The sequence below is a fragment of the Procambarus clarkii genome, chromosome 14, assembly GCF_040958095.1.
Source record: "Procambarus clarkii isolate CNS0578487 chromosome 14, FALCON_Pclarkii_2.0, whole genome shotgun sequence".
NCBI lineage: Eukaryota > Metazoa > Arthropoda > Malacostraca > Decapoda > Cambaridae > Procambarus > Procambarus clarkii.
This window is the reverse complement of record NC_091163.1, coordinates 34,602,606-34,616,210: the sequence shown is the minus strand read 5'-3', so window position 1 is coordinate 34,616,210 and position 13,605 is coordinate 34,602,606. Positions and strand designations below refer to the sequence as shown.

At 52.8% G+C, this 13,605-nt stretch overlaps 2 protein-coding genes across 2 annotated transcripts in view; one reads left to right on the top strand and one right to left on the bottom strand.

The window, feature by feature from the left end:
• LOC138364785 (dynein heavy chain-like) overlaps positions 1-10,183 on the bottom strand; it is a 33,610-nt gene extending 23,427 nt beyond the window's left edge. Inside the window, exon 1 of the mRNA XM_069324759.1 lies at positions 9,940-10,183. Within this exon, the coding sequence (XP_069180860.1) occupies positions 9,940-10,183 (244 nt within the window). The remainder of the gene's footprint in view (positions 1-9,939) is intronic.
• Positions 10,184-11,579: 1,396 nt separating this feature from the next.
• On the top strand, positions 11,580-13,239 carry LOC138364784 (uncharacterized). The gene is made up of 2 exons (XM_069324758.1): positions 11,580-11,646; positions 12,218-13,239. The coding sequence occupies exons 1-2, from the start codon at positions 11,580-11,582 to the stop codon at positions 13,237-13,239; spliced, it is 1,089 nt and encodes a 362-aa protein (XP_069180859.1).
• Positions 13,240-13,605: the final 366 nt, after the last annotated feature.

Genomic DNA, 13,605 nt, shown 5'->3' with positions numbered 1-13,605 from the left:
TGGTCTCAGCAAACACACTTAAGAACAGTGACTTAAGGACCACTTAAGGTTATGAAAATATTTCTCCGGCTCTAAAGTGCTCAATTATATCATGTTTATTCTTGTGGTGTTCAGTTGACCTTCAGTTTGTTGGTGTTGGTGAGGGCTCCAGGGTGTTACAGTGTCTTGAGCACCATACTGACACTATACTGTGGTGTTACAGTGTCTTTAGCACCATACTGACACTATACTGTGGTGTTACAGTGTCTTGAGCACCATACTGACACTATACTGTGGTGTTACAGTGTCTTGAGCACCATACTGACACTATACTGTGGTGTTGACACTATACTGTGGTGTTACAGTGTCTTGAGCACCATACTGACACTATACTGTGGTGTTACAGTGTCTTGAGCACCATACTGACACTATACTGTGGTGTTACAGTGTCTTGAGCACCATACTGACACTATACTGTGGTGTTACAGTGTCTTGAGCACCATACTGACACTATACTGTGGTGTTACAGTGTCTTGAGCACCATACTGACACTATACTGTGGTGTTACAGTGTCTTGAGCACCATACTGACACTATACTGTGGTGTTACAGTGTCTTGAGCACCATACTGACACTATACTGTGGTGTTACAGTGTCTTGAGCACCATACTGACACTATACTGTGGTGTTACAGTGTCTTGAGCACCATACTGACACTATACTGTGGTGTTACAGTGTCTTGAGCACCATACTGACACTATACTGTGGTGTTACAGTGTCTTGAGCACCATACTGACACTATACTGTGGTGTTACAGTGTCTTGAGCACCATACTGACACTATACTGTGGTGTTACAGTGTCTTGAGCACCATACTGACACTATACTGTGGTGTTACAGTGTCTTGAGCACCATACTGACACTATACTGTGGTGTTACAGTGTCTTGAGCACCATACTGACACTATACTGTGGTGTTACAGTGTCTTGAGCACCATACTGACACTATACTGTGGTGTTACAGTGTCTTGAGCACCATACTGACACTATACTGTGGTGTTACAGTGTCTTGAACACAATACTGACACTATACTGTGGTGTTACAGTGTCTTGAGCACCATACTGACACTATACTGTGGTGTTACAGTGTCTTGAGCACCATACTGACACTATACTGTGGTGTTACAGTGTCTTGAGCACCATACTGACACTATACTGTGGTGTTACAGTGTCTTGAGCACCATACTGACACTATACTGTGGTGTTACAGTGTCTTGAGCACCATACTGACACTATACTGTAGGGTACAGTGTCCTCACACCACCATACTGACACTATACTGTAGGGTACAGTGTCCTCACACCACCATACTGTAGTGTACAGTGTCCTCACACCACCATACTGTAGTGTACAGTGTCCTCACACCACCATACTGTAGTGTACAGTGTCCTCACACCACCACACTGACACCATACTGTAGTGTACAGTGTCCTCACACCACCATACTGTAGTGTACAGTGTCCTCACACCACCATACTGTAGTGTACAGTGTCCTCACACCACCATACTGTAGTGTACAGTGTCCTCACACCACCATACTGTAGTGTACAGTGTCCTCACACCACCATACTGACACTATACTGTAGTGTACAGTGTCCTCACACCACCATACTGTAGTGTACAGTGTCCTCACACCACCATACTGACACTATACTGTAGGGTACAGTGTCTTCACACCACCATACTGTAGTGTACAGTGTCCTCACACCACCATACTGTAGTGTACAGTGTCCTCACACCACCATACTGACACTATACTGTATTGTACAGTGTCCTCACACCACCATACTGTAGTGTACAGTGTCCTCACACCACCATACTGACACTATACTGTAGTGTACAGTGTCCTCACACCACCATACTATAGTGTACAGTGTCCTCACACCACCATACTGACACTATACTGTATTGTACAGTGTCCTCACACCACCATACTGTAGTGTACAGTGTCCTCACACCACCATACTGTAGTGTACAGTGTCCTCACACCACCATACTGACACTATACTGTATTGTACAGTGTCCTCACACCACCATACTGTAGTGTACAGTGTCCTCACACCACCATACTGTAGTGTACAGTGTCCTCACACCACCATACTATAGTGTACAGTGTCCTCACACCACCATACTGACACTATACTGTAGTGTACAGTGCCCTCACACCACCATACTATAGTGTACAGTGTCCTCACACCACCATACTGACACTATACTGTAGGGTACAGTGTCCTCACACCACCATACTGTAGTGTACAGTGTCCTCACACCACCATACTGACACTATACTGTAGGGTACAGTGTCCTCACACCACCATACTGTAGTGTACAGTGTCCTCACACCACCATACTGACACTATACTGTAGTGTACAGTGTCCTCACACCACCATACTATAGTGTACAGTGTCCTCACACCACCATACTGACACTATACTGTATTGTACAGTGTCCTCACACCACCATACTGTAGTGTACAGTGTCCTCACACCACCATACTGACACTATACTGTATTGTACAGTGTCCTCACACCACCATACTGTAGTGTACAGTGTCCTCACACCACCATACTGTAGTGTACAGTGTCCTCACACCACCATACTATAGTGTACAGTGTCCTCACACCACCATACTGACACTATACTGTAGTGTACAGTGCCCTCACACCACCATACTATAGTGTACAGTGTCCTCACACCACCATACTGACACTATACTGTAGGGTACAGTGTCCTCACACCACCATACTGTAGTGTACAGTGTCCTCACACCACCATACTGACACTATACTGTAGGGTACAGTGTCCTCACACCACCATACTGTAGTATACAGTGTCCTCACACCACCATACTGTAGTGTACAGTGTCTTCACACCACCATACTGTAGTGTACAGTGTCCTCATACCACCATACTGACACTATACTGTAGTGTACAGTGTCCTCACACCACCATACTGTAGTGTACAGTGTCCTCACACCACCATACTGACACTATACTGTAGGGTACAGTGTCCTCACACCACCATACTGACACTATACTGTAGTGTACAGTGTCCTCACACCGCCATACTGACACTATACTGTAGGGTACAGTGTCCTCACACTACCATACTGTAGTGTACAGTGTCCTCACACCACCATACTGACACTATACTGTAGGGTACAGTGTCCTCACACCACCATACTGTAGTGTACAGTGTCCTCACACCACCATACTGTAGTGTACAGTGTCCTCACACCACCATACTGTAGTGTACAGTGTCCTCACACCACCATACTGACACTATACTGTAGGGTACAGTGTCCTCACACCACCATACTGACACTATACTGTAGTGTACAGTGTCCTCACACCGCCATACTGACACTATACTGTAGTGTACAGTGTCCTCACACCACCATACTGTAGTGTACAGTGTCCTCACACCACCATACTGACACTATACTGTAGTGTACAGTGTCCTCACACCACCATACTGTAGTGTACAGTGTCCTCACACCACCATACTGTAGTGTACAGTGTCCTCACACCACCATACTGTAGTGTACAGTGTCCTCACACCACCATACTGACACTATACTGTAGTGTACAGTGTCCTCACACCACCATACTGTAGTGTACAGTGTCCTCACACCACCATACTGACACTATACTGTAGTGTACAGTGTCCTCACACCACCATACTGTAGTGTACAGTGTCCTCACACCACCATACTGACACTATACTGTAGGGTACAGTGTCCTCACACCACCATACTGACACTATACTGTAGTGTACAGTGTCCTCACACCACCATACTGACACTATACTGTAGTGTACAGTGTCCTCACACCACCATACTGTAGTGTACAGTGTCCTCACACCACCATACTGTAGTGTACAGTGTCACTCCCACACCTGTCCTCGCTATAGTGCCACCGGGAAGCAGGTGTGGAGTGTGTAGTGTTGGGACCTGGGTGTTAGAGGAGGCCACAGCCAGAGTTCCAACACTGAGGCTCCCACACTCACCAGCAGGTGTGGGCGAGGCCCCACAGTCACCAGCAGGTGTGGGCGAGCCCCCACAGTCACCAGCAGGTGTGGGCGAGGCCCCACACTCACCAGCAGGTGTGGGCGAGCCCCCACAGGCACCAGCAGGTGTGGGCGAGGCCCCACACTCACCAGCAGGTGTGGGCGAGGCCCCACAGTCACCAGCAGGTGTGGGCGAGGCCCCACAGTCACCAGCAGGTGTGGGCGAGGCCCCACAGTCACCAGCAGGTGTGGGCGAGGCCCCACAGTCACCAGCAGGTGTGGGCGAGGCCCCACAGTCAACAGCAGGTGTGGGCGAGGCCCCACAGTCACCAGCAGGTGTGGGCGAGCCCCCACAGTCACCAGCAGGTGTGGGCGAGCCCCCACAGGCACCAGCAGGTGTGGGCGAGCCCCCACAGTCACCAGCAGGTGTGGGGACCTCAATACGGACCAAAACATACATAGTAACTTATTGTTATGAAGGGTTGGAGAGTGTGGGAGTATAGAGGACATGAACCAGTAGAGGAGGAGGAACAGGGCCGTCGTCACCATGGGGTTGGGATCCTCCTCTAGACATTCTAACTGCCCTCTGATGGATCCAGTCCTCGGACTCTACTGGTCTGCTGCTGCTTCTCTGTCATGGGTCCTGCCAGCCACCAGCCAGCCAGCCAGCCAGCCAGCCAGCCAGCCAGCCAGCCAGCCACCAGCCAGCCACCAGCCAGCCACCAGCCAGCCAGCCAGCCACCAGCCAGCCACCAGCCAGCCAGCCAGCAGCCAGCAGCCAGCCAGCCAGCCAGCCACCAGCCAGCCACCAGCCAGCCACCAGCCAGCCAGCCAGCCACCAGCCAGCCACCAGCCAGCCAGCCAGCAGCCAGCAGCCAGCCAGCCAGCCAGCAGCCAGCCAGCCAGCCACCAGCCAGCCACCAGCCATCCAGCCAGCCAGCCAGCCAGCCAGCCAGCCACCAGCCATCCAGCCAGCCAGCCAGCCACCAGCCAGCCACCAGCCAGCCACCAGCCATCCAGCCAGCCAGCCAGCCAGCAGCCAGCAGCCAGCCAGCCAGCCAGCCAGCCAGCAGCCAGCCAGCCAGCAGCCAGCCAGCCAGCCAGCCAGCCAGCCAGCCAGCCAGCCAGCCAGCCAGCCAGCAGCCAGCAGCCAGCAGCCAGCCAGCCAGCCAGCCAGCCAGCAGCCAGCCAGCCAGCCAGCCAGCCAGCCAGCCAGCCAGCCAGCCAGCCAGCCATCCAGCCAGCCAGCCAGCCAGCCACCAGCCAGCCACCAGCCATCCAGCCAGCCACCAGCCAGCCACCAGCCAGCCAGCCAGCCAGCCAGCCAGCCAGCCAGCCAGCCAGCCAGCCAGCCAGCCAGCCAGCCAGCCAGCCAGCCAGCCAGCCAGCCAGCCAGCCAGCAGCCAGCCAGCCAGCCAGCAGACACCAGCTTCTATACTCCTTCAATGTCCCCAATATTTGACACTCCTCCGCGGACATCACTAACATGTGTGCCTCACACCGGCGGCGGCCTGCTGCTGTGTGTGTAGTAGGTTAGCTTTGTTTCTGTGAGTGCTATTATGTCTGGGTTTTCTTCTAGCGCCCATTCTCCAAGTTCACTTGTTTCACTGCACATTACCTACTGCGTCAGGTGTGTGCAGGTGCATGTGCAGGTGTGTTGGAGTACAGGTGTGTGTCAGAGTGCAGGTGCGTGTGCAGGAGTACAGGTGTACAAATGTGTGTACAGGTGTGTGTGTATATGTGTACAGGTGTGTGTGTAGAAGTGCTGGTGTACAGGTATGTGTGCAGGTGTACAAATGTATGCAGATGTGTGTAAGAGTGCAGGTGTGTGTGCAGGTGTCTGTACTCACCTAGTTGTGTCTGCAGGATCGAGCATTGACTCTTGGATCCCGCCTTTCGAGCATCGGTTGTTTACAGCAATGACTCCTGTCCCATTTCCCTATCATACCTGGGTGTAAAATTAGTAATAGTATTTGCTTCCACAACCTGTTCCTGAAGTGCATTCCATTTTCCCACTACTCTCACGCTAAAAGAAAACTTCCTAACATCTCTGTGACTCATCTGAGTTTCAAGCTTCCACCCATGTCCCCTCGTTCTGTTACTATTCCGTGTGAACATTTCGTCTATGTCCACTCTGTCAATCCCCCTGAGTATTTTATACGTTCCTATCATGTCCCCCCTCTCCCTTCTTTTTTCTAGTGTCATAAGGCACAGTTCCTTCAGGCTCTCTTCATACCCCATCCCTCGTAGCTCTGGGACGAGTTTCGTTGCAAACTTCTGAACCTTTTCCAGTTTCATTATATGCTTCTTCAGATGGGGACTCCATGATGAGGCGGCATACTCTAAGACTGGCCTTACGTAGGCAGTGTAAAGCGCCCTAAATGCCTCCTTACTTAGGTTTCTGAATGATGTTCTAACTTTTGCCAGTGTAGAGTACGCTGCTGTCGTTATCCTATTAATATGTGCCTCAGGAGATAGATTAGGTGTTACGTCCACCCCCAGGTCTCTTTCACGCGTCGTTACAGGTAGGCTGTTCCCCTTCATTGTGTACTGTCCCTTTGGTCTCCTATCTCCTAGTCCCATTTCCATAACTTTACATTTGCTCGTGTTGAATTCCAGTAGCCATTTCTCTGACCATCTCTGCAACCTGTTCAGGTCCTCTTGGAGGATCCTGCAATCCTCATCTGTCACAACTCTTCTCATCAACTTTGCATCATCCGCAAACATCGACATGTAGGACTCTACGCCTGTAAACATGTCGTTAACATATACAAGAAATAGAATTGGTCCCAGCACCGATCCTTGTGGTACTCCACTTGTTACTGTTCGCCAGTCCGACTTCTCGCCCCTTACCGTAACTCTTTGGCTCCTTCCTGTTAGGTAGTTCCTTATCCATGCTAGGACCTTTCCCCCCACCCCCGCCTGCCTCTCGAGCTTGAACAGCAGTCTCATGTGCGGTACTGTATCAAAGGCTTTTTGGCAGTGCAGAAATATGCAGTCTGCCCAACCATCTCTGTCCTGTCTTATCTTCGTTATTTTATCATAGAATTCCAGAAGGTTTGTTAGGCACGATTTCCCTGTCCAGAACCCATGTTGATGTTTGTTCACAAACCTAATGTTCTCCAGGTGTGCAACCAGTCGTAGCCTAATTATTCTTTCCAGTATTTTACAGGGGATGCTTGTCAGTGATACAGGTCTATAGTTAAGTGCCTCCTCCCTATCACCTTTCTTGAAGATCGGCACGACATTTGCCTTCTTCCAGCAACTGGGCAATTCTCCTGACATAAGTGACTCATTAAAGATCATTGCCAGAGGCACGCTGAGGGCCTGTGCTGCTTCTTTTAGTATCCACGGTGATACTTTGTCTGGTCCAACAGCTTTAGTTGCATCTAGAGTTGTCAACTGTTTCATTACCTCCTCTGCTGTCACCTCTATATCTGATAGTCTTTCATCTAGGGTAACCCCTTCCAACAATGGGAGCTGCTCACGCTCGGTAGTGAACACTCCATGGAAACTGGCATTCAGTGCCTCGCAGATTTCCTTGTCACTTTCAGTATATGCCCCCTCTGTCTTCCTTAGTCTTGTCACTTGGTCGTTCACCGACATTTTTCTTCTTATATGACTGTGTAGTAACTTAGGTTGTTTTTTCGCTTTGATTGCAATATCGTTCTCATAGTCCCTTTCCGATGTTCGTCTTATGTTAATGTAATCGTTCCTAGCTCTGTTGTATCTGATCCTGTTGTCCTCTGTTCTTTGTCTTCTGTACTTCCTCCACTCCCGCCTGCTGGCCATTTTTGCTTCCTGACACTGTCTTTTAAACCATGGGTTATTATATTCCTTCTTATTTTTTCCCTTTACCGTTGGTATAAATCTCTCTTCGGCCTCCTGGCATTTCTGTATGACTAGGTCCATCATATCTTGGACAGTTTTTCCTCTAATTTCTTCCTCCCACTGCACTTCACCCAGATAGTCCCTTATCCTCTTATAGTTCCCTTTCCTGTAGTCAGCTCTCCTTTCCCAGATCTCTTGTCCCATGGTCATAAGTTTGAATTCCATCATGTAGTCAAAGACTAGGACACAATGGTCACTGGCCCCTAGAGGTATTTCATGCTCTAAATTCTCGATATCTTCTACGTTCTGGGTGAAAATCAGGTCTAATAGGCTCGGTGCATCTCCTCCTCTTTCCCTTGTGTCTTCCTTCACATGTTGTGTCAGGAAATTCCTGTCTATAACATCTACTAATTTTGCTCCCCACGTTTCGTCCCCTCCATGGGGATTCCTTGATTCCCAATTTATCTCTCCATGATTTAGGTCCCCCATGATCAGCAGCTTCGCTCTCATTCTGTGGGCTAGTGTTGCTGCCTTCTGCAGTTCATCTATACATGCTTTGTTGTTGTCATCATACTCCTGCCTGGGTCTTCTACTGTTTGGTGGGGGATTGTAGATTACCAGGATCACAATCTTCCTCCCATCTACTGTCAGAGTTCCATGTATGAAGCTTGTGCACTCATTGGTAACTCGATTTCCCAGGTCTTTAAACTTCCATTTCCGCTTTATTAGGAGTGCTACTCCCCCTCCCTGTCTCTGTGTCCTCTCTTTTCTTATCACCTGGTACCCTTCAGGAAAGATTGCATCCGAGATCATGTCATTTATTGCAACTATGTCAGGATCTGCTTCACTCACTCTTTCTTTTACCTCTTCTGCTTTATTAGATACCCCATCAGCATTGGTGTACCAAACCTTGAGATTCTTCACGGAAACTCTGGTATCAGAGTTTACCCTTTCTTTGAGGGTCTGGGGGGGGGGGATCTGGGGGGTGTCTGGGGGTGACTGGGGTCTGGAGGGGTGCTTGGGGGCTACTGGGGGCTGGGCTTCTAGGAAGGTAGGTAGGAGGGTCTGGGGTAGGGCCTGGGTAGGTAGGTCTGGAGTAGGAAGGGCATACTGGGTCTGAAGATTAGGGAGGGTCTGATAGGCATAGAGGGGTTGGGAGATAGCGTAAGGTTGAGAGTCAGATAAAGGTTGAGAGGTTGGGAGGGGGAAGGATAGAGGGGGTGGGGGGAAGAGGGGCGGATGGAGCAAGGATAGTGAGAGTGGGAGAGAGGTTGTATTAGTCAGGGGAGACTCAGGGATAGGTGTGGGCATTGGGGCAGGAGGGGGAAGAGGGAAATGAGGGGATCCCCCCATCCACCATGGGGGGGGGGGGTCCATGTGCCCCCCTCACAAGGGTGGGGGGGTCACCTGGAAGGAAAGGGGGCTGAGGAGGGGATGAGTGCTGGGCGGGTTTTGGGGGTTGAGGGGATGAGGGGGTCCTTGGAATGTGGGTTGAAGCAGATAGATTTGACTGCAATGGGGTCAGAGGGGTCAGGGGAGGTGTTGGGGACATAAGCAGGGGCAGGGAATGGGGGGACTGACTTGGGAGGGTGTGTGACCTGGGAAGCAGGTGTGGTTAGCACAGAGTGTGTAACTACGCCCAAATGGGAAGAGATGTGTGGTGGAGGTTGGCTCGTCCTGTGGGCTATCTATTCATGTTATGTCATGTATCTGTCAATATACACGTTGTAATAGTTTTCACATACCTCTGAGTAAATGTTTGTGTCACAGTATGTAATCCACAGCCTCGTCGTTAGTGAACTGTACCGGGACAGGTCGTTTCTTGGTACAGTTGTAAGCCCCAATGTGGCGGTGGATTCCCACCTCATTCCCTGCCATCTGGGCTCTGATATCTCTCAAGATACCCATTAACTCAAAATCTTCAATCTTCAGCCTTTCCTGCCTCGATGATGCCTTGACTTTGAGAAATCCATGGATTATGATTGACCTTCTCAGTGAAGGGTCATGCTGGCCCCCCCCCCTGGCTGACCCCCACCTGCTACTCCCCCTTCCCTTGCCATACTTCCCTTATTCCTGCCATATTCAGTTGCAAGCCCAGTTATTTCACTATCCCATGCTACCCGGCTCTTTCTCATTTCTCTCTGAATATAGTCCATAAGCTCTTGTGTTTGTCTCTGAACCTCGTCCTGTGTCTTATTAAAGATTTCACTTTTAATCCCCTGGATTAGATCCTCTATCCAATCATCCCTCTTCTCTACAAATTTCCCAATCACCATCTCCACAAACCAATCCCCTTCCTCAATCATAACACTGGGGGACCTAGACGCCCGTCCTGACCTAGTCACTGCTATAGACAACCTTACCCACAGGTCGTCCCAAGTACCTTACCCACAGGTCGTCCCAAGTACCTTACCCACAGGTCGTCCCAAGTACCTTACCCACAGGTCGTCCCAAGTACCTTACCCACAGGTCGTCCCAAGTACCTTACCCACAGGTCGTCCCAAGTACCTTACCCACAGGTCGTCCCAAGTACCTTACCCACAGGTCGTCCCAAGTACCTTACCCACAGGTCGTCCCAAGTACCTTACCCACAGGTCGTCCCAAGTACCTTACCCACAGGTCGTCCCAAGTACCTTACCCACAGGTCGTCCCAAGTACCTTACCCACAGGTCGTCCCAAGTACCTTACCCACAGGTCGTCCCAAGTACCTTACCCACAGGTCGTCTCAAGTACCTTACCCACAGGTCGTCTCAAGTATCTTACCCACAGGTCGTCCCAAGTACCTTACCCACAGGTCGTCCCAAGTACCTTACCGTCCTGCTACACCATATAGTAAGTCTCCAGGCGTCCCCCCACCTGGTGTACGGAGGGTTGCTGCCGGGGTCAGGTCACGTCGGCCCACAGTGATGCTGTGAGGTCACAGTCAGCGTGAGGTCACAGTCAGCGTGAGGTCACAGTCAGCGTGAGGTCACAGTCAGCGTGAGGTCACAGTCAGCGTGAGGTCACAGTCAGCGTGAGGGCACAGTCAGCGTGAGGGCACAGTCAGCGTGAGGTCACAGTCACCGCGAGGTCACAGTCAGCGTGAGGTCACAGTCACCGTGAGGTCACAGTCAGCGTGAGGTCACAGTCAGCGTGAGGTCACAGTCAGCGTGAGGTCACAGTCAGCGTGAGGTCACAGTCAGCGTGAGGGCACAGTCAGCGTGAGGTCACAGTCACCGCGAGGTCACAGTCAGCGTGAGGGCACAGTCAGCGTGAGGTCACAGTCAGCGTGAGGGCACAGTCAGCGTGAGGGCACAGTCAGCGTGAGGTCACAGTCACCGCGAGGTCACAGTCAGCGTGAGGTCACAGTCAGCGTGAGGTCACAGTCAGCGTGAGGGCACAGTCAGCGTGAGGTCACAGTCAGCGTGAGGTCACAGTCAGCGTCAACACCTATTCTCAACTACGCTATTTCTACTTCCTTTCTTCACTACCGTCAAGCATTAGTCAAAATCCAAGTTTATCATTCACTTAATCAGGCAACTTCGAGGTTGTCTGAACCAGGAGCTCCCAACCCACGTCCACCCGACACGACGATGTGTGTAGGAGTGCAGGTGTGTGTACAGGTGTGTGTGTGCAGGTGTGTGTGCAGGTGTACACAGCTGTACAAGAGACTCACCAGATCAATAATAACCAGCTGGTGGGTGATCAAGGCGGCTGTTGGAGATGTCCGAGGTCCTGCGTCCAGATGCACCAGCAGGGTGGCCCTATTGTTCTCTTCTCTCCTGCCTCCGTCAGCAGCAGGAGCAGGAGCAGCAGGAGCAGGAGGAGGAGCAGGAACAGGAGGAGGAGGAGCAGGAGGAGGAGGAGCAGCAGGAGCAGGAGGAGGAGCAGGAGCAGGAGGAGCAGGAGGAGGAGGAGCAGCAGGAGCAGGAGGAGGAGCAGGAGCAGGAGGAGGAGCAGGAACAGGAGGAGGAGGAGCAGGAGGAGGAGGAGCAGCAGGAGCAGGAGCAGGAGCAGAAGGAGCAGGAGCAGCAGCAGGAGGAGCAGGAGCAGGAGGAGCAGGAGCAGGAGGAGCAGGAGCAGGAGGAGGAGGAGCAGGAGCAGGAGCAGGAGCAGGAGGAGCAGGAGCAGGAGGAGGAGGAGCAGGAGCAGGAGCAGGAGGAGCAGGAGCAGGAGCAGGAGCAGGAGGAGCAGGAGCAGGAGGAGCAGGAGCAGGAGGAGGAGGAGCAGGAGCAGGAGCAGGAGCAGGAGGAGCAGGAGCAGGAGGAGCAGGAGCAGGAGCAGCAGGAGCAGGAGCAGGAGCAGGAGCAGGAGCAGGAGCAGGAGCAGGAGCAGGACAATAAGGAGGCAGCATCTGGCAGGGCTTCAAGTCTCTATAGTTGTTACTGGCGCCGTGCTGACGGCTGACACTGACACTACTGGCGCCGTGCTGACGGCTGACACTGACACTACTGGCGCCGTGCTGACGGCTGACACTGTCACTACTGGCGCCGTGCTGACGGCTGACACTGTCACTACTGGCGCCGTGCTGACGGCTGACACTGTCACTACTGGCGCCGTGCTGACGGCTGACACTGACACTACTGGCGCCGTGCTGACGGCTGACACTGACACTACTGGCGCCGTGCTGACGGCTGACACTGCCACTACTGGCGCCGTGCTGACGGCTGACACTGACACTACTGGCGCCGTGCTGACGGCTGACACTACTGGCGCCGTGCTGACGGCTGACACTACTGGCGCCGTGCTGACGGCTGACACTGACACTACTGGCGCCGTGCTGACGGCTGACACTACTGGCGCCGTGCTGACGGCTGACACTGACACTACTGGCGCCGTGCTGACGGCTGACACTACTGGCGCCGTGCTGACGGCTGACACTACTGGCGCCGTGCTGACGGCTGACACTACTGGCGCCGTGCTGACGGCTGACACTACTGGCGCCGTGCTGACGGCTGACACTGACACTACTGGCGCCGTGCTGACGGCTGACACTACTGGCGCCGTGCTGACGGCTGACACTGACACTACTGGCGCCGTGCTGACGGCTGACACTGCTGGCGCCGTGCTGACGGCTGACACTAATGGCGCCGTGCTGACGGCTGACACTGACACTACTGGCGCCGTGCTGACGGCTGACACTACTGGCGCCGTGCTGACGGCTGACACTGTCACTACTGGCGCCGTGCTGACGGCTGACACTGTCACTACTGGCGCCGTGCTGACGGCTGACACTGTCACTACTGGCGCCGTGCTGACGGCTGACACTGACACTACTGGCGCCGTGCTGACGGCTGACACTGTCACTACTGGCGCCGTGCTGACGGCTGACACTGTCACTACTGGCGCCGTGCTGACACTGACACTACTGGCGCCGTGCTGACGGCTGACACTACTGGCGCCGTGCTGACGACTGACACTGTCACTACTGGCGCCGTGCTGACGGCTGACACTGTCACTACTGGCGCCGTGCTGACGGCTGACACTCACTACTGGCGCCGTGCTGACGGCTGACACTGTCACTACTGGCGCCGTGCTGACGGCTGACACTGACACTACTGGCGCCGTGCTGACGGCTGACACTGTCACTACTGGCGCCGTGCTGACGGCTGACACTGTCACTACTGGCGCCGTGCTGACACTGACACTACTGGCGCCGTGCTGACGGCTGACACTACTGGCGCCGTGCTGACGGCTGACACTGTCACTACTGGCGCCGTGCTGACGGCTGACACTGTCACTACTGGCG